We start from the raw sequence: 21568 nt of genomic DNA, 5'->3' as shown, positions 1-21568 counted from the left end.
TAAAAAAAAAAAAAAGAAGAAAACCTGAATACAAGCTGAGAACTCGATGATTTGAAAAGTGGCAAAATTCACAGCAAGTGGGTGCCTGTGCTCAAGTGTGATTTGGGAAGAAGTCAGAAGCTCTGGTAAACATTCTACAAAGTTATGGTAATGTGGCTACCCCCACGAGGGATTAATCAAGATCTTAAGAATCCTGTCTTTCCCTTTGCATAACCTGAAGCTTACAGGAAGGTTAGCACCCGTGATCTGTGAATCCGTGGCACCATCCTCAGCTGAAGATGTACCTCCAAGGTATGGATGCAGGTGGAACTGCCTGTGGATCAGCAGAAAGTGTCCTTGCCCATGAATATACACATGGGTGAAGAGGAAGCACTAGCATCCAGAGCAAGGACAGCTTGCTGCTTCTGCCTTTGTGGCCAGGCATTGGGCACACAGGAGACTGGCATACCATGTGGTGCCCACAGGCTGTGGAGGAGCCCTGTTGACAGTCTAACACCCAGCTGGGGTGTTGGTCCAGTCTTTCTGGCTGTATTGCAAGTGAGAGCTGCAAATCTGGGAATTCTTAGAGATATCTTGTGAAGGTCAAGTTTTGTTTGGTTGAGTTTAATCTCTCCCAGACTTCTGAATTTTTGCCATGTAGAATTTTCAGTTCTTCAAGGTTATTTAGCCTTATTTCTTTATATGCTTTCCCACCCTAGCTCTACCATATTATTTACTTCTAAGCTCCTTTTTTAAAAAAAAACAAAACAAAACTTTTTTTTCTTTTACCTGCTGCTGCCCACTGCTTTGCTTTGACTTCCTGTTTCTTCTTGAAATCTCAGAACTCTTGGACCTTACTGAAGTTCACACAGTTTTATTTCTTGTTTTTAAACATTTTTGACTTATTGAGGAATAATTCTCTGAAGTGTGCAATTCCATTTTTAGTGTATGGAAGAGTTGTATAACCATCACCACAATCTAATTTGACAGGTTCATCTCTCCAAAAAGTAATCCTTTGTCCATTAGCAGTTGCCCTAGAGCTGGCTTTCCTCATAGCCTCTCTGGTCACTTAATCCCTAGTGTTTCACAGTATTCCACAATAGTTACTCTGGGCCTCCATTTCCCTCCTTTTGTGGTTTGTACCTCATTGTTTAAATATCTTGGTTTCCTCTGAGCATCCTGGCACACACACACCCCCGCCCCCTGCTCAGGCCCTTGGCCAATACCAGTTTGCTTTCTGTTTCTCCCTAATTCTCCATTCTGGACATTTCATTTAAATGGAATCAAGTGGTATGTGGCTTTTTGCGATTGGCTCTTTTCACTGAGAAACCTATGACTTTATTTGTATTTTCAAGTCATTCTCATATTTTGATTTCTCTAGTTATTTACCTGTTTCCTAGTTTCACATTTGCTTATTTATTTTTGTAGTGTTTAGTCAGAAATGTAGGGCCTTGCACATGAAGGGTAAATAAATGTTCTACTATTGAGCTACACCCCCAGCCCTATTCTCCAATTTTAAATCTAGATTTTAAATTTCTATTCTTTCTAGAATCTGTTTTCCATGTGTCCCATACTTAAATCTGTATCTGTTAACTTTCAAAGTAACTGTTCTCTGGGAATAAAAATAAGCTCAGGTACCTTTGGTTGCTCCTGCACAGGGCAGCTTGCCTCCTCCTGGGTCTGGCACAGTGGTATTTTTTGGTGGATCTGTTGGTTTTCTCTCTCAGTTCCTGACAACTTGCCCCCAAGCAGACTCAACCTGTAGCCCCTTCTGGCCCTTTATTGGTGTCAAACAGTATTCTGTACTAGTTACCCTATGCTCCCATTTCTCTTTTGTTGTTCACAACTCATTGTACAATATGCCTTAGGGACTTGGGAGCATACTGTAAGCAGAAGCCTGGGACCCATGAATTCCCTGTGGAGAATTGCTTGTTGTCTTTGCCTTCACTGCTGGCCTGCCACTCTTTCTAGTCATTCATGCCCTTCCTTGGTTTACTTGTCGAGTTACTCTTCAGCAATCATTTAATGCACATGGTAGCCTTATGAAGTGACATCATTGCTATATTATAGTCTTTCCATTTCAAAGATGAAGGAACTGAGGCCAACTGTTGCAGTAAAATTTTCATATGACTGAGTTTCTACAGCTGGACCACTTTCTGTCTAAGGGAAGGTCCCAACCCTCAGTACTCAGTATGTTTGCATCAGTGAACAAGAAAATGAATGAGTGGAATAGGACCTTCAGGCTGCTCATGGGTGTATTCAATGTGATTTTCTGGAGCACTTGATCCTGGGGCCTTAGTGAAGGCTCCTAGTATTAAAACATCAGAGCCCCAGAGGTTTTTTAGAGGGGAAAGTATGACCTCTGAAGTTTGTTACCATTAGACTCACCCTGTTAGCATTCAATAGTGGAACCTTCAGCAAGACAGCATCTATAATACCAAATATAGACATCAGGACAACATAACCTGACCATGAAGTGGGTGCCCTGTCACCCACATGTGGCAGTGGTGGCAATATGCTCACTCGTAACCAGTAGAGATAGGAAGCTGGGTCTAGAAAGTTGCTGTTTAGGAAAGAGAGAGAGGTCTAATCATTGGTTCCCATTAGGCTAAAGTTTTAATCAGGGTCAAATTAAACAGGTCTGGTGTTCACCCTTTGTTTCTTCCACCTTGTTTGGAAAATCTGCCCATATTTTATTGTTTGGATTTTGTTTCCTTTTTTAAAAAAAGAAGTTAAATATCACCAACAGGCACTTGCTATTAGAACCTATGATTTCTCCTCAGGTATTGAACTCACAAATTGGCCCCCATGATAATTTGTTTTACGTAGGAGTGGAATAATTTAGCCCTATATAGAATGTTTTTATTCTTGAAATGTGAAAATGCTTATTTTTCACTAAACTTTTGCTCTTAAGCAGAAACATTAAATAATTACAAAATATTTTATCTAAAATTTTGTAACCTTAGTGATTTGATAGGTGGAGTGCTTTTAATTCTTATTTTCCTTATTGAATGTTTGAATTTTGATTTATATAATCTTTATGTTTTGGGGCATTTCAAACAATACAAGGCAAAGTGAATAGACACTTTTAGAATGTTTATGAATCAGCCCAAGCTACTTGCCTCTTGTGTTTATTGTTTTAAATCATTAGTGATGTCAGCTTCTAAGCATTTGTTATGTTGTTCTTTTAACCCCCCAAAGTATGCCTTAAAACATTTTTCTTGACTGGGTACTCTTCCTTTTCTGTGCACTGATGGTCAAATCCTTAGATTATTGACAACTAAGGATTTCTCACTCCAAAACAAGAGTCCTTCAGAAAAAGACAGGACCGAAGAGACTGGAATCATCTTTCTTTTTTCCAGGCTGTTCTTTGTCACTTACTTAGATTGCACTCAGTTACTAAAACTGATGATCATCAGTGTGCAAGGCAGCAGAATTTTTGTCCTCATGGAATTGATGATACACAGTTGTCCTTTGGTTTCCTTGGGGGATTGATTCTAGGATTCCTGGTAGACACCCAAATCCAAGGATGTTTATGTCCCTTATGTAAAATGGCATGTGTTCATATAACCTACATGCTTTCCCTATATACTTTAAATTATCTCTAGATTATTTCTAATACCTAGTACAATGTAAATTCTACATAAATATTTGATGCACAGGATTGTCAAGCAATAGAAACAAGGAAAAATTTTGTATGTTTTCAGTACAGGGACAGATTTCTTTTTATTTTACATGTATATTACATGTCATGTGCAAGTGTATGTGTTCGCATGTGTGTGGACACGTGTGTGCAGATGTGAAGGCCTGAGGTATCTTCCTTCATAACTCTCCACTTTATTTATTGATGACTAGCTGGCTGGACCTTGTTCCTAGGATTCTATCTCTAGTAAATGCTAGGATTATAGGCAGCTGTCACAAGTGCCTGGCTTTTACATAGATTCTGAGCATCTGAACTTCATTCCTCATAAAGTGTGTTATCCACTGAGCCCTCCAGACACAACTTCCTAAACAATAGTTTTGATCTACAATTTAATACATAGATGAAGCACCCACAGGTGAAGAAGGCTGACCATACTCCAGAACACTCCAGGGCCGGAGAGCTGGCACCAGGGGTGAGAGCACAAGCATGAGGACCTTAGTTTCAGATCCCTAGCACACATAAAAACCAGGTGTGTAACCCCAGTGCTATGGGGGGGGGTGGAGCCCAGGCAGGAAGGGATCCCTGGGGCTCGCTGGCCACCCCCTAGCTCTAGGTTCAGTGGTAGACCCTGTCTCAGGGGAATAAGATGTCCTCCTCTGGCCTCCGTATGCATATACTACACACTTACATACACAAACTACTCAAGGAAAGCTAAGTCTAGTGATGTAGATCTACAATCTTAGCTATTTAGGAGACTTAGGAGAATCAAATATTCAAGGCCAGCCTGGGCTACAAAGTGAGTTTGAATTCAGCCTGGGCAACTTAGTAAGACTCTGTCTTAAAATTTGATAAGAAAAAAAAAAAGGAAGAGACTCTCATAAGGCCAACCCCTCCCTGAGGCTCTATCGACAGTTAATGATTGCTGGGAGAAGGAGAGAAATTTTCTTCAGTCACATTGCCCAGGCATCCATAAATAACCCGTCATACATGCTTTTGTAAGCAACCCTGATCTTGAGTCTCAGGCCAGGTATGGTGGCACATGCCTTTAATCCTAGCACTGGAGAGGCAGAAGCAGGTAGATCTCTGTGAGGCTGAGGCCAGCCTGGTCTATATAGGAAGTTCTAGGTCAGCTGGAATTACAAGGAGACCCTGTCTCAAAAAACCGAAAAAGCAAACAAAAACTCTTTGGGTTGCCAAAGAAGTAAAATAAAAAATATAGGAGATCAGCAGGAGTGGGAGGGGAGTAAGAGAGCATATGGGGTGTGAGTGTGAATATGATCAAAGTGTGAAAATGTCATAAAAAAACCCATTATGTATAATTAACATATGTTAATAAGATAAAAATTTAATATCATACATGTAAATTGTTCAGTGGTAAAGCACTTGCCCAGCATCCATTAGTCCCTTGGTACCATCCCCAGCGTGGAAGGAAGAAATGGGGGAAGGGAGGGAAGGAGGAAAGAAGGAAGAAAGAAAAATATTCAAGGAGGAGGTAAACCACATTAATACCTACACACCAGTTCTTTCATTAGACAGGAACACAGCCTCTCTGCAGCCTTGGAAAATGAAGCTGATAAAAGACATTAGTGTTGGTGAGGTTAAAAAACAATCAATTACCAGGAAAGACTGCAGGAAACGTTATTAATTATTCTCCTTTGTATGCTGTATTTAACAAAATAAACCAGTTAGCACCTTATTTTGACCGTCTATTCAAGATGAGCCATTCTCGTAAAGTCAGAATGCAGGGTCTATGTACCTGTGGTGACGCACTAAATCATGAACTCTTAAGGCTTGAACTCAGTGGCTCCCTTTTACATGGTGTGTCTTAGTGAGCACCTGGGCCCGTCTTTTCATGTCATTCTGGGATTCCTCCAGTGTGGGTGGCCAGATTCACTTTAAATTTAGCTCTTCATGTTGAAGCATAAATAAAAAGATATTTATTTTATCCACCAGACTTCTTGCTGTGGACACCTGGGCAGGGTTGACCTTTGTAACACTAGTAGTATTGTCACCATACATTGGTCATTCAGGGCTCCCCCAAGAAAAGTCCATTAAAAACAGAGTTGGAGAAATTATTGGTTTAACAGTTCTGCATCTGCTTTTGTATATAGAAAAAAATATGAAAAAGACTCCTGATAATGAACAGATCAAACACCTTGTTGATAATAACTGCCATTGTCAAGCAAGCTATACATTACGCACTGCTGTAAAGGCTGTCTGTGTGAACCATTGAAGCATCACCTCAGTCCCATGGAGTAATCCTGTTTTCAACCTTGCCTCACAGATGAGAAAACCTAGATGAAATAGCTCATATAGGTCCCTCAGTTAAGAGGTGATGGAGCCCGAACCTCATGCTGAGGATTCTTCCCTAAACGCCACACCCTCACCCATTGCATTGGCTGTCTAATGTAGAAGCATTGCCTGTGGTCACCAGATTTAGGAGGTCAGTTCTTCACTTCCATCATAATTTCCTGACTTCTGTGTCCCCAGATCCCTTCCCATGCACTGTTGTTCCCATTGACTTTTCCATCAGCTCCTTATTCTTTCTTCCCTGCTTCCCTGTGGTCTCCAAGATGTAGGCTGGTGACATCCATGGGTGGGGTAGGTACATGGCAGGGCTGTTGTTTCCCCTGACCACACACACACACACACACACACACACACACACACACACACAATCCCAGCTACATTAAGCACACAATGTCCTAGCTGCATTAAGCTCAGCACCATTCCTTGACTACACCTGCCAAAAGTTCTTTTATTGAAGGGATCCACATGGACCATTCTAGAAACAACCACTTTCTGGGGATGATTGACCTAGCTGTTTGGCCTGGACTGACCTTACTTGGAGGACATGCTGTCCAGGAGGCTTCCTGTTTTAGCATGATTGTGATGCCATAACAGAATACCACAGACTAAGTAATTTATAAAGAAGAGAAATGTATGCTTCATAGTTCTGAAGACTGTTAAGTCCCAGATCAAGACTTCAGTGCAAGACTGGTTTTCTGGTGAGGGCTGTATACTTCTGAGGGGGAGGAGCTATTTTCACAGAACTGAAGACAAAGCTATCCCAATACTACATGAAGCCTCTTTTATAAAAACCTCAGTCCCATCCATGAGGGAGGAGCCTTCATGGCCTCCCCACAACTTGTACTCTGCCTCTTAATACTGTCATATTAGCATTTTTTTCAACTTTGGAGATGACACGTTTCAAATCATAGAACCCTCCTTCCAGAGTTTTTGCAAGTTGTCTTCTCCCATACTTCACCAAATCTACCACATATCCCTTTTCTGCACTTTGGCACCATGACTGCATCACACTTGCTTGTCTGTGATTTGGGCCTCTTTTGAGGTGATGAACTCCACATAGATCTCACTCATGGCTAAGGTATCCACTCTTGTTCTCCCAGCATCCCTCAAAGTTCTCGGCACACAAGAAGTGTTTGACAAAACTTTGGTGAATAAATTGGCCTGGTATTCTAATTACCAAGCACTGACCAACCCCAGGAATATGTGCACAAGGATGTACCAAGGTTGTAAAAAGAGAGACAGGCAGCTGCCACAAAGTGCTTCCTGTGAGGGCATGCTCAACCTTAGGAACATGTGGCTGTGCCCAGGCTCAGGGGTCTTAAGGCGGTCTTCCTCAGCTTTTCTCTACTTTAGGTGCCACATGACTTCAGGAAAGGTTGTCTGTACTTTCTCTGTTGGTGCTGGAGTTGCTCAGAGAACAGATGGGCAGTTTTCTGGATGAAGGACACTTCCTGGTGTTGAGGTCACCTTCACATTGGGACTGCTCCTTATCATTGCCAGGGATAGATGTTTACTGATCAGAACCAACCCAAGTAGACTACAGAGCTGGCTATCAGTGTGCTCTGCTTCCATCACATAGAGGTTATGTGATGCCTTCGTGGAGGAATTTTACCATTCATTTTAGCTCCTGGAGGTGAAACATGCAGTCAGGCATTCTTCAAAGAAAACGTTATAGGAATAAATGGTGCGTTTTGGAGGCAGTGGTCTTCCTGAGGCTGCATCTGTCTGAGAAGACAAAGGAAGGCAGTCCTAAACTGTGACTCTCATGTTTTCACCTTCTACCTTCCAGGAGCACATTCCACCAGCAGAGAGAAGATGCAGCTGCGTTTCTGCCAACTGTAGTTTCAATCTGTGCTGATTGTAATTTTTATCCATCATAGGTTTGAAGACATACCTGATATCGGGTCAGAGAGCCAAGGAGTCCCACTGCAGCTGTGCAGAGGCCTTGCTTTCTGGCTTTGAGGTCATTGACGGCTCACGGGCGTCCTCAGGCCCTAGGGGACAGGGGACAGCATCATCAGGGAGTGTCAGTGACTTGGCGCAGACTGTCAAACCCTTTGATAACCTTAAGGTTAGTTTTTTTTTTCCTCTCTCTCTCTCTCTCTCTCTCTCTCTCTCTCTCTCTCTCTCCTACAACTTGGTAGTAATTCTACAGTAGAACACGTGAAACAATAAACAGCCTGTGACAAAAGACTCAGAATGCCTTTCAATTTAGTTTTCATAAATGTAAAATTTAGTATAAAGTTAGCCAAATTTTGCAGTTTTAATGTGTACCTCCATTTCCTTTTTTGCATTGCATAAGATCTTTACTCACTTTAGTTATTTTCTTTTTCTGTGAACTGTGGTGTCTTTTGGGACCTCTCAAAGCTAATAGTAAATGCCAGTAAAGGTAATTTTCCTAGTATTGTTCTCAGAGACCTGGATTCTATTTTATTTCAGAGACCACTTTCTTAAATAGTCCTGTGTCTCTTGAAAGTCACAATTTTGTGATTATCTTAAATTGTGTCAGTGTGGGTGAATTTGCAATGTTAGCTCTGTAAAGGAAAAAAAAAAAGAGTGCACATTGCTGAGAATATTCTGGTTTTTGTTACTGGAATGGAGATCTCCTGGTGGCAGCCTAGAGGTGCCTATTTCTAAACTGACATTATGTCATAACAAACTACTCGGGAATTAACATGCTTAGCCTTGGGCGTATGACATTCTCACTATGAGCCCCTCCCCACTGGTACCTTTTGTTTATATTTTTATTTTATTTTATTTATCATTATTTTGTGTATGTATGTGTGGGCATGCATGGGTATATTACCTTTTTGTGTGCATGTATGTACCCGTGCATGGAGGCCAAGAGGTCAACTTTGAGTGTTGTTCCTCAGAAGCTATCCACCTTGTTTTTTTTCGAAACAGGGTCTCACTAGGACTGAGGCTCACTGATTAGGCTAGGGGGAACTGACCACTGAGCCCCAGGAATCCTTCTGTCACTGCCTCCCCAGCACTGGGATTGTATTATGACCCAGCCCAGCTTTTTCCGGGGGTGCTGGGGATCAAACCCAAGTCTTCGTGCTTATACTGACTGAGCTTTCTTCTCACCCCTTCTTCTGTTTATTTTTACAATTCAAATATTTGCTGTTTCCATTTTTAAAAAGAGAGCCAAATGGTTATAACAATTCTTTACTGTTTGGGACTTTCAGATAACAAAATGTTATATTAGGATGAGGGGTGATGGTGACAGCTTTCATCCAGTATGACTTATCTACATTTATTCACATTTAGATTTGAAAACTAGCTGGGTGCTCATAAGCTTAAGAGTCTTTAAAAGGTAGGTGTGGTAGCTTATGCCCATAATCCCAGCACTCAGGAGACTGAAGCAGGAAGAATTACCATGAGTTCAAGACCAGCCTGAGCTACAGAGTAAAACCCTGTCTCAAAAAACAAAACCAAACTAGTCTTTATAATGTGGCAGCCTGCTGGGGAATCCAGTTGACTTTACATGTCAAGCTGCTTCATACCATCATCTGGTTACTTCTTGTCATTGTTCTGTTTGGATTTATTGAGCGCACTCGTACATCATTTCCTCATATGTTTTGTTAATTCAATGCAGCTTCTTGACAGTACTGACAATTTGGACTTAGTAATCCTGTATATAGGGCTGTGCTAGACATTGTTAGATGGTCAGCACCATATCTGACCTCTGCCTAGTAATATCTTTGGCAGACACACCCCTCCCCCAGTTGTGCCAACCTAAAATGTTTCAAACATTGCCCAGTGTCCCCTAGGGATAGCAGGAGAGGAGCACAAAGTCACCGGGTGACAGCCTGGGATGGTAGTGTTGGATCCCCCTGTTTGCCCTGCATATGCAGGACAGTTGCTGTATCTGAACTTCCCTGAACTGCCTGTATTAAAGGTGGGGGCAGACACTTCACAGCATTGGTGGGAAGGGCTCTCACCTCACAGACTTGCTAAACACAGTCAGGGAAGAATAAAACCAGGATTTTCAGATGTGGTCTTATTGCATGGAGAATAGTGGTTTCCCTCTAGGCTTCAAACTGAACCTTATCTAAGTAGGAAATTGAACTCAAATACATGACTTGTGCTCATCTGCCATTTGGATTGTGCTCATCGTGTTTCTTCCTATTGGAGATATTGTGGCTGAGTTCACTGTGTCATACACTTGCAGCTATAGAGTCAGAGGTTCTCTGCTAAGTTGCCTTAGGAAGGTTTTCTCTCATCCTGAAAGACCATTTTGTTCCAGTTGTAGAGATTTCTTTTAATCTGGATGGACAAACGCTATTTAACATATTCTATTGCCATATACACGTTTCCCAAATTACGTGAATTTCCTGAAAATGGAGTGCAAGATCTGTTGACTATATGGCCAAAAGAAATTTGTGAAATAAAAGAGATCTTTGTGTCTCTTCCAGGAGGAAAAAAATGAGTTGGTTCATGAAGAATAATAATTTCTGGGATATTTCCGCGATTTAGGTGGATGGACAGGATATTTTGAACTGGAGCTATCCTAGAACACTGGAGTTGTTTGGGTTCCACATTTGGGGCATACCAAACATGAAGAGATAAAAGGCAGGTCCCAGTGCAGAATTGCTACCAACCAGCAACTCTTCTTATGGTCCTGTCTCCTCAGAGTCAGAAGAGAACAGGCGTCTGATTCTGAATGATCAGAGTACTAGTGCACTATGAACCTGCAGGAGAGGTAGAAAGCTGAGTCTGCATTCATTGTAGTGAAGATTAGAATCAGATCTGTAAGATCTTCTCTCAACTAGGAGACTGTAAAATACCAGTTGCCTGCTATGCATTCTTTATGCCAGTTCATCCTGTACACCTGGTATCCACTCACATGAATAACATTGCTGTTGTTACCTTAGTGATACTGTCTGTCCCAAGGTGAGTGTTCCCATTACACTTAAATATGTCTGGTAACTCCAAATCATATGCCAAGGTGTGTTGACTGCCCATTGGCAGTCTGCTGTTCCTTTGTCACTGCCTCCACCTCATCGAAGAAAGTGAACTCCATATGGATTTGCTGCCCCATCCCCCGAAGAGGCCAGGCTTAATGTGATATCTCAAAGTATGTTCCCTGGTGGAGTAGATTCTCAGGATGGACACTGATGTCAAGTATAAAAGATCTGAGAAATTCTGGATTAAACAACTCAGAAAGGATTTCTCTGACTGTAGGACTACTCAGAGCCTCGCTGCATCAGCAGGCATTGCCACCTGCTCCAAGGACTGAGAAATTAGAGAGGTGCTTGAGAGGCAGTCTTGGTATGTAACCTAGACTGGCCTCAAACTCACAATCCTCTTCCCTTAGCCTCTCAAGTGCTGAGATAACATGTACACCACATCTGGCTCTGTTTTCCAAATTATAAGTCAAAATTATTATTTTTAAATTATGGAGCCCATGAGATGGTTCAGCTGGTAAAGGTCCTTGCCACTAAGCTTGATGACCTAAGTTTATTCCCTAGGAACACATGGTGAAAGGACAAAACTGACTACCAAAAGTTGTCCTTTGATTTCCATATGTATGCTGCAGCATGCATACAAGATAAATAAAAATGTAATAAAAACTTAAATTATGTATATGAATTGAGGTGGAAAGATCTGTACAGTTACAGTATCACTTAATGAGGTTTATCAGATAGTGTAGTATTAAGGAAGCGAAATTTACCCAAATACTATTTTCTTTACTTTGTTTTTCTGATGGAATAGTTCCATAGCATAGTAGCGCTCTTCTCTCCTTACAGTTGCTGAATCTAATTTCTATTTTTCTGGCCTTATGTAGCCCAGGCTGGCCTGAATTTACTATGTAGCCAGTGTTGGCCAGGAACTCCTGATATTTATGCCTATAATTTCTGACTACTGCAATTACAAGCATGCACCACTATGCACAGCTGAATATAATTTTTTTTTGGTCTTTTTGAGACAGGGTCTCTCTGTAGCCCCAGCTGTCCTGGAACTCACTATTTAGACCAGGCTGGCCTTGAACTCACAGAGCTCTGCCTGCCTCTGCCTCCCAAGTGCTGGGATTAAAGGCGTGCGCCACCACGCCCAGCTCCAATGTATTTTTTACTTAAATCTTTGTTACCGACCTTAGTTTTTAAGCCCAGTTATCCTTTATGGCTGAGGAATTGGATGAAAAGTTCCGAGTTCTTTGGTTCTATGCACTGGGGCTTTGAGATCTTGTGTCTTGAGTTTTATAAGTTTTTGCTCATTCATTGTTTTGCCTTGTGTTCATAGACTGTCTGCTTCCTGTTCTTAACGGCTCCGGGATGCCTTTTTTTTTTTTTTTTTCTGTGATAATTGATCCTTCTGTTTTCCTCAGATTTTCAGCTTTTACTTCGGGATGCCTTTTTTTTTTTTTTCTGTGATAATTGATCCTTCTGTTTTCCTCAGATTTTCAGCTTTTACTTCTAATATATTCTTAGGGGAAATAATCTGTTCTTAGGGGAAATAATCTGTTTTGAAGTATACCTAATCCATTTGCTTAAGTAAGAAAGCCCTGGCCCACAGGTGTTGTAGTTAGCCTGGTGACTTCTTCCAGATGACATGGAGGCACCTGGTGCGTGGTGATTAGGGTCAGGCACTTCACTGCTTAGGTTCCGACTCCTACCCTTTTCTAACTCAATGACTCCAGGCAAGTCCCTTCTCTTCTCTGCCTCAGCATCCTTCTGTGTAAATGGAACTAATCATTGTACCTGTATCATGGATGCTTCTGAGGAGGAATAAATTGAGACACATGAAAAGCTTAGAGGGGAACTCAATGATTTGTGTTTGTTGTTGTAGTGTCATGGCTACCTCTGCCCACAAAGTCCATCATGAGTTTCATGATAGATAATGTTTCTTCTAGTACCAGGCTACCTTGCTAACTAGTCAAGTATACTAAACAGGCAAAGCCAGGACCTCACTGATGTTTCCTTCCTCCAGAGAGGCTTCCCTGTTCCCTCCTGTGACAGTTGTGAAAAGGGACAGCTGTTGACTTCAAAATTATTTGTAATGAGAAACAGCCTTGAAGAAAAGAAAACTATTTTATAGCTCTTTGCCATGTGTTCTGACAAGAATGTAGGGTACATGCATTGAAATGCATTCGAAACAAATGAAAATGAACCCGCCTGTGTTAAAGAAATAGTTAAATCCTCCTTCCAAAGCCCATGTCCACTGACAGGGAGGGGCACAGATAGTATAGGAAAAGGAGCGTGTGCTCTTGGCAATTCTCCAAGGACTCTCAGGTTACCCAGGCAATAGCCAGCAAACTCTTTGGCCTATGGGGTATGCTCCCCTTAGTGTGTATATGCCAATAGAACCACTCAGAAAAAAAAAAAAACAAGATTATAGTTACAGCAACTTGGTTCATTTCAGGTGATCCGCATCCAGCAAATCAAAGTGTCAAGATTATTCCTGGGCCCTTCTTGTGTCAGAAAAGGCAGCCAGGATGAAGCCCCAGAGTGGTCAGGAGCCAGAAGCCCTTGAGTGTGACCTGTGCCTACAAACCATTGTTTCTTCAAAAGACCTATAACTTTTCTGTGTGTGTGTGTGTGTGTGTGTGTGTGTGTGTGTGTGTGAGAGAGAGAGAGAGAGAGAGACAGACAGACAGAGACAGAGAGAGACACAGAGAGAGATACATGTGTAATACGTGTGTATACATTATACATATGTGTACAAATGCGCATGCTGTGTATCATGTGTAAATGCCAAAACAGGACATCGAGTATCCTGCTCTATCAGACTTTACCCCAGTCCCTTGAGATTGGGTCTCTTATTGAACCTGGAGCACACTAGTTTTGGGATAGACTGACTGGTCATTGAGCCCCAGTGACTCTCCCTGTCCTTGCCTCCGTTGAATTTACAAGAGCACAACCACACCCAGCTTTTTTATATGGATGCTAGGATCTGAACTTGGGTCCCCATACTTGTGCAAGCAGCAAGTGCTCTTCTTACCCACTGAGCCATCTACCAGCCCCAGAAGTCTCATTCTGCCTCCTTGTGGTCATGAGGATTTTCTCAAGCTTGTATATACAAGATTGCAAACCTGACCCGTACTCTGTGGTTTTTTTGTTTGTCTTTTTGAGACAGGGTCTCCCTGTAGCCCCAGCTGGCCTGGAACTCACTATGTAGACCAGGCTGGCCTTGAACTCACAGAGATCCACCTGCCTCCACCTCCCGAGTGCTGGGATTAAAGGCATGTGCCACCACGCCCGACTTACTCTATGTCTTTAGCACATAGATGCTTCTAAATAATATCTGCTGTCATTGCAACAGCAATTTTTTTTCTAACATGCCTGGCAGCTTTGCTCCCCTGCGAGTCATGCCTCTGAAGGTGCATGGGAAAGGCTCTCATCTAGGGAATGCTTCTTGGAAGTGGTGGAGATGTGGCCAGCTGCAGGGGTGAGATAGATGTTTGGTAGGTTACAAAAGTTTCGTAGATGTCAGCACTTGGCCAAACCAGATTATAAAATGTTTTAATTCAGATTGAAATTAGCCTAGAAAAATCGTCAAAGGAAAAATTGCTATGGGGTATATAGAGAAGGAAACAAACCATACACCATTGTGTAGTGGATCCCTCATGCTGCAGAAGGAGCCTCTCCCCCCAGATGGAATACAATGTTGAGATAGGAGACTGTCTCCCTCAGGAAAGGTGGATTTCTCTAACTTTTAAATTTTCATTTGTTGTAATTTTTTAATCAAGAAAATCACCCAAAGGAAAGTTGCTGAGGAAAAAGGAGAGCGGCAAAGTGCCCCTTTGCAGACTGCAGTGAAATGATCTGCTGTAGGTCCAGGGGCTCCTGGGAAAGCCCTGCCAGGAGGGCTCTAAGTCAGCACCTGTCACCACCACCCATGTCCCCAGTCATCCAGCACTTTGTCCATGGAAGATACCACCAATCAATCAGTTCCCTCATGGGGCCAGAATGTGGCCCCTTCTCAATTGAAGACTATGCAGTCAGTACCACATGAGAAGAGCTGGAACACAAAAGCCAAACTGCTTTGAAGCCTTGCATGGTAGCACCTGCCTATAATCCCAGCACTTAGGAGTTGGAAACAAGAGGATTGAAATTTCAGGGACAACCTGAACTAAACCATTTGATGAGTTTGAGAATACCCAGGGCATAAGTCCTATCTTTAAAATTATTTTTTAAATGATGTATGTCCAGCCAGGTGTGGTGGCGCACACCTTTAATCCTAGAATTTTGGAGGCAGAAGCAAGTGGATCTGTGTGAATTCAAGGCCAGCCTGGTCTACATAGAGAGTTCCAGGCCAGCTGGGGCTACAGGTAGACCCAGTCTCAAAAAAAAAAAAAAACTTAATGTGCATACGTGCCTATATCAGTGTAAGATACGTATGCAGTTGCCCATGGAGGCCAGAGGAGGATATTGGATCCCTTGGAGCTGGAGTTACAGACTTTTGTGAGCTGTCTCCTGTGGGTGCTGTGATTCAAACTCTGGTCCTTTTGATTGAGGAGCAAGTACTCTTAACAGCTCTAAGGCATCTCTCCAGCCCCAAGATCCTGACATTTTTTTTAGGTGCATTTGAAATGCTCTGACATGCTTTACATGTGTACCTCATTTTGCCATCCTTCCCGGCAACCTTTACTCTGCTTTCTTTCTCTAGCACTCCCTTTCCCAGGCATTTCATTCCAATGGAATCACCCCTAGTATATAGTCTTTTTCATCTGACTTTTGTTGTTGTTGTTTGATTTTTGATACTGTGTAACCCTGGCTGATCTGACACTCATTGTGTAATTGTGTAGATGAGGCTGACCTTGAATTTGTGAAAGTTCTGCTTCTGCCTCTGAGTGCTGGGACTGCAGGTATGGACCACCATGCCTGGCCTTTTTTCATAAGTATAGTAGAGGGCACCAAGGTGTACAGAGTCCCACAACATGCTGCAGAGGGGGCAGAAGCAGACTGGGGGCCAAAGCTGACTCAGGTGAATGTTAGTGAATGCAGACTCAAGGCTGCTCAAGATGCTGAGAATAAATGACAGGTGAATTTTCAGTCCTAACCAAGACATTTATACCACCCCTTGTAAAGCTCAGGGAACATCATTGAAGAGCTGTAAGATAGGGAGAAGGGCTGCAAAATGTCATATAGACATGACACAGCCATTGCAATCAGTGCCTCATAGCAGCTACAGTGACCTGCACTGGGCGTGCACAAGACTGGCCCTGTCAGCAGTCAGTCATAGATGAGGGAGGGACACATAGGACCCTACCCCTCTCTGCTGAATTATCAGCTACTGATAGATTCTGGGAGAGGAGTCATTGTCTTCAGTTGAATACCCACTGGTGAACCCATCAGGTTCCAATGGATAATTCCAAGCCCATGGTTACATAGACAGCCCTGAATAAGCTCAGTGGGTAAAGCAAAACAAAAAGGCATGAATGTGGGAAAGAGGTTTGTAGGGAGGAGAGGGGATATACAGGGGTGGGAGGGAGAAAAGAAAGGGTGCAGTAAGAGTATTAGAATTAGTATTAGTATTAAAATAAGCATGGGGTTCCTCTGTGCTAAAGCAAGTGTCAGGAATATTTATTTATTTATTTAAATTTTTATTTATTATGTGTATGAGTGTTATGCCTGCATGTGTGTAAGTGTATCTGTGTCATGCAATGCCTGTGGAAGACAGAAGAGGGTGTCAGATCCCGTGGAACTAGAGTTACAAATGGTTGTTAGCTGCCATGTGGGTCCTTGGATTTGAACCCAGGCCTTCTGCAAAAACAGCCAGTGCTCTTAATCACTGAGCCATCTCCAGCCCCCAGGGCTTTATTTATTTTTTATGACTGAAGGGCATCCCCTTGTATGAATGGCCACAGTTGCTTTATCCATTCATAGTTGATGGGCATTTGAATTTCTTTTTGACTGTTTTGCTGCTTTGCATTAATGTAAAGGTTTTTGTGTTTCTTTTTATCACTTTGCCAGTTTGTTCTCAAGCCTTCCTAAACTTGTATGGTTCAATAAATCTTCCCCTTGGTTACAGCATTTCTGTGTGACAGCAAGTTATGACAACCATGAATTGTTTGAATTGTATATCATGGTGGTGTTTTCCGTGTATAATGCTATGGCCTGTGTTTTTCTCGTAGACTTGTCCTTCATGTGGAATCACATTTGCTCCCAAATCTGAAGTTGGTGCAGAAGGAGGAACTGTACAAAACGGCTGTCAAGACGAGCCCAAGACCAGCACCAAGGTAACAAGCTCATGGCTGTTGTTCCTGTCAGTTCCTCTCCTGGCGCATCCACCTAAGGTGACATTCCTGTCTCGTCAACTTCTTAGTTCTGAGAATAACTCCTTTTAGGTAATAGTGCCTCCATACTTTTTAGGCTCTGGGTTTTGAATAAACCAATAAAAAACAGGTTGGAGGGGCTGGGAATATAGCTCAGTGGTGGAGATAGAGCATGTGCTTTGCATTCACAAGGCCCTGGGTTTGAGCTTCAGCACTAAAACAAGAAAAATAACAGGATGACCTTTAGAGCCAATCCATATGAAGCAGAGCTAGATGAGATGTCTTCAGGGCAACTGGTTTAAAAGGTTTGGGTTAGAGGACTTGTAGGCTAGTTGTAGACATACTCCAGAGAGAGGCTGGGAGGCAGAGCCAACTGCAGAGAGCTGCCTTGAGGATGAGACTTTGAGACCAGGGCAGGACTGGAGTGGAAAGCAAGGTAAAGCCTGAACCCAAGAACTTTCTGAAGGCTTTGGAAATGGCCTCCCCAGGAGCCCCCATCTCTGTCATTCTACAACCCCCCTACCAGAACTTGCAAGGGACTTGAATGGGGTGCCTCTTATAGCCAGAGGTTCCCAAAACATAAGACTTGTTCATCACCCTTCTCCTAAGCCCCAATAAGCAACCTGGGTTTCCTTTCCCCAGAACCTCCTCTAACCTCCCCAGGAGGTCCCCAGACCTTCTCTGCAGTCATCTTCTGTGGTAAGAAAACTTGCAGACTTGGATGTGTCTTTCACTTCATGCCTGTTCCACGACCTCATTCTTATGGCTGCTGAACACCCAGACATGCCCTGTCCCAAAGCAGGGCCTCGGGGGAACAGGTTAGGGGAGAGGTGGTGTACTGTGTGGGTATGGATTTACAGGTGGTTCTTATGGGTGGGTCAGACCACCCAGCCCTCAGTATAGGGGCTCCAGTTATGGCAGAGGATTAGGTGGGAAGTGGATTGTGCTCCAGGTGACCACTTCATTTCCTGTGCTCGCTTCCTCTTTGTCTGGAGGCAGGCTTCTGGAGGACCCAACTCCAAAACCCAGAATGGACTCCTGAGCCCTCCAGCAGAGAAGCTCACCAACAGCCAGACCTCCCTATGTGAGATCCTGCAGGAGAAGGGACGGTGGGCAGGTGTGAGCTTGGACCAGTCAGCCCTCCTCCCACTGAGGTTCAAGAATATCCGTGAGAAAACTGATGCCCATTTTGTGGATGTTATCAAAGAAGACAGGTAAGCCTGGGCCATCTGTAGTGAGGTGGAGGTTTGCAGGAGTCCTTCCCGTCTTCTGAATTGCCTCATCTGTGTGTTTGTCCTCTGTTGTCATCATATTTCTTTATTATTATTCTTAATTTGAAACAGAGTTTTATAAATACTACATAGAATTTCCTATATACTCTGCCTAATCTACCAACTTTAAGCATTTTATTTATTTTCTGTATTATCTTAAAATTATATTTCTTCATTTATTGTGCATATGTAAAGGTCAGAGAACAACTTGTAGGACTTGGTTCTGGGAGATTGAACTCAGGTTGTCAGGCTTGTTGGCAAAAGCCTTTACCTGCTAAGTCATCTCATTTGTCCTATTCTTCTTATTATTGTTAATTTCTTTGGTTAGCATACAAAGAAATAAACATTTTGTGACATTTTATCATTATTCTTTGTTCGTATTTGCCCTCCCCCAACTCTTTTTTGGAGACATGGGCTTTGAGATAGGGCCTCCCTATGTAACCCTAGCTGGTCTGCCTGGAACTCAATATGTAGACCAGAATTTGCAGCAATTCTGTTTCTGCAGGCACATGCCACTCTTCTCCTCTTTCCCTCCTTCCTTCTCTCTTCCCTTTCCTTTCTCTTGGGTTGTTTTGAACCATTTGATACATGTTGGATACTGTGTGTTCTTTACCCCTTATATGGTATATTCTAAAAACAAGGATGTTGTTTTACACAGTCACAGTCATCAATTCAGGAAGTTTAACATTGGGGGAATAATTCTGTCTGGTAGGGACTGAGGAGTCCATACTTTAGGTTGTCAAACCATTTAACATGTCTTTGGCAGCACATTCTTGTTCTAGTCAAGGATCCCATCCAGAATCACATCGTTTACTTGTCAGGAATCTTTTTAAAAAATATTTTATTTATTATTTTTATTTTATGTGTATGAGTGTATTGCCTGCATGTATGTGAGTGCACCCGTGTTGTGCAATGCTGTGGAGGTCAGAAGAGGGTGTCGGATTCCCCTGGAACTGGAGTTAAGGATGGTTCGTAGCCACCATGTGGGTGTTGGGAATCAAACCCGAGTCCTCTGCAAGAGCAGCAGTGCTCTTAACCACTGAGCCATCTCTCCAGCCTGTCAGGAGTCTTTTAAAAGCTGAGATGGTTCCTCAACTGTCTTGCTTTGTCTTTTATGATACTGACATTTTTTAAAAGTTGCATGCTAACTCTTTTGCAAACACCTTGAGGGATTTTGTGGATTTCCTTATTAGACTCAAATTCTTCTCTGGCCAGGCATAATGGGAAGTAATATCTGTCGTGTCCTTTTCCCCATATCATATCCAGAGATGTACAATGCCCATTGTTCCTTTATAGTCATCTTGATAGGCAAAGTATTACCAGTGTCTCCAATTATTTTCTCATTAGTATTTTCTCATATAACTATTAAACAATCTGTGGGACTATCCATTAACATCTTCTAATTATTGCACTCTTTCTCAGACTTCCTTAGGGTTAACATCCATTGATTGATGGGTTTTGCCTGAAATGGTCTTTACTGCAGCACTGCAGCATGTTTATCACTTGGTGGTCAGCAGCCATTGTAATGCAGTGTTCGCCCTGTCACTGTATGATCCACCCATCCATTGTTAACCTGAACCCATGCACTCCTGTTCTGTTCCATCCTTGTATTTACTATACCTGGATGCTTGAGTATGACCCTGGTGAATGGGTCCTTCTGACATTTGTTTGTAGCAGTCTCTTATTTAACACAACAGGATATTCTAGCCTCACTTCATATCTTTCCTGCCCTAGTTCAGGAATAAGCTTTGCTCCAAGGTGATGAACAGATTTTTGTATAATGTATTAATGTCTAATTTAATGTTGTTATGGTCCGAACACATGCTCTGTGTGATTTCAGTCATTTCACATGACATGACGCTTGTTTTATGGTCTCACATGTGGTTTGTTGTGGATATATGTGCACTTGAAAAGAATGTATATTCTGGGTGTGTGGTAGGATGTGGCATTTTGCAGAATGCTCTGATCTGTAAACCTCAGTTTTAAGTACAGGTGGTTGAGAGTATTGTTCAGATCATCTGTATCTTCACTTGTTTTCTGTTGCTCTATACATTACAGAGAGAATATTGGAATCTCACGTGGTAATCTAGGGGTTTAGTGGTGGCTAGACTCCCAGACCATAGTTTAGTAGTTGCTTCTGGAATTATAGACACACATCTGTCCTAGTTTCCTTTCTGATAAAGCATCATGACCAAAACAGCTTAGGGAGGGTTTATTTCATCATATACTCCCAGGTCATAATCTGACATTGAGAGAAGTCAGGGCAGGAACCTGGAGCAGAAACCATGGAGGAACACTGCTACTGACTCACTCTCAGACTCACATTCAGCTAGCTTTCTTATATAGCCCAGGACCACCTGCCCAGGGATACCACCACCCACAGCAGGCTGACCTCTCTTACATCAATCAATAATCAAGATAATTCCTCACATACATGGCCAGCTCAATGTGATCTGGGAAATTTCCAGTTGAGACTCCCTGAGATAACTCTGGCTGTGTCAAGTTGACAGCTAAAGCAAACTAGGACAACATCCTTAGGCCTAATTTGTCTTATCGGAGTTAATGCTCTGTCACTTTATTTTGAATGAAGAGTCTGGCAGTGGACACCGGTTACTGTCTCCTCATTGCTTGTGCCTTTGCTGTCGAATGCACTCCACCTGCGTAGATAGTAGGCCTCGCACTCTAGACTCTCAGCAATCTTGAGTTGGTATTCAGTGATTGCTTTTATTTTATATGTAATCATATTTTCCAAATTCTTTGTATGCCTAGTAACTTTGGATTGTGCTGTGAACACTGTGCATGATGCTTAGAAATCTGAATTCATGTATTTTTTGAAGAGTAACAATTCTTTCATTCCAGCAGGCAGTTCACTTATCTGAATTCAAACTGTCTCCCTCTTCTTTTAGCCTTAACTGAACTGCCTGGAGTCTGTCATGCATGTGCATATTTCTTTTTTTTTTTAATTTCCTTCTTATATTTTTTAAACTTTAAAAAAATTATTTATTTAATAACCACATACTTAGAGGAAGTATTTCATTACAACATCATTGACATATTCAATAACAATTTCCAGAGCTAAGATGCATCTCTTTCAAAATTGGCTGTAAATTTTTAGGTTTACAGTTGAATTATAAGTTATAAATG

The 21568-nt window shown here is 42.3% G+C and overlaps 1 protein-coding gene across 2 annotated transcripts in view; it reads left to right on the top strand.

The window, feature by feature from the left end:
• Positions 1-21568, top strand: part of Adcy9 (adenylate cyclase 9) — a 161251-nt gene that overhangs the window by 107987 nt on the left and 31696 nt on the right. The window contains exons 3-5 of one of the 2 annotated variants that reach the window (XM_008846235.2): positions 7813-8003; positions 17013-17117; positions 18153-18367. In XM_008846235.2, the coding sequence (XP_008844457.1) occupies positions 7813-8003; positions 17013-17117; positions 18153-18367 (511 nt within the window). Of the gene's footprint in view, positions 1-7812; positions 8004-17012; positions 17175-18152; positions 18368-21568 lie in introns of both variants that reach the window. The other variant, XM_008846225.2, reaches the window with a different exon arrangement.

This window comes from Nannospalax galili, unplaced genomic scaffold, assembly GCF_000622305.1.
Source record: "Nannospalax galili isolate Female #2095 unplaced genomic scaffold, S.galili_v1.0 scaffold471, whole genome shotgun sequence".
Lineage (NCBI taxonomy): Eukaryota > Metazoa > Chordata > Mammalia > Rodentia > Spalacidae > Nannospalax > Nannospalax galili.
This window is presented reverse-complemented; position numbering and strand designations above follow the sequence as displayed.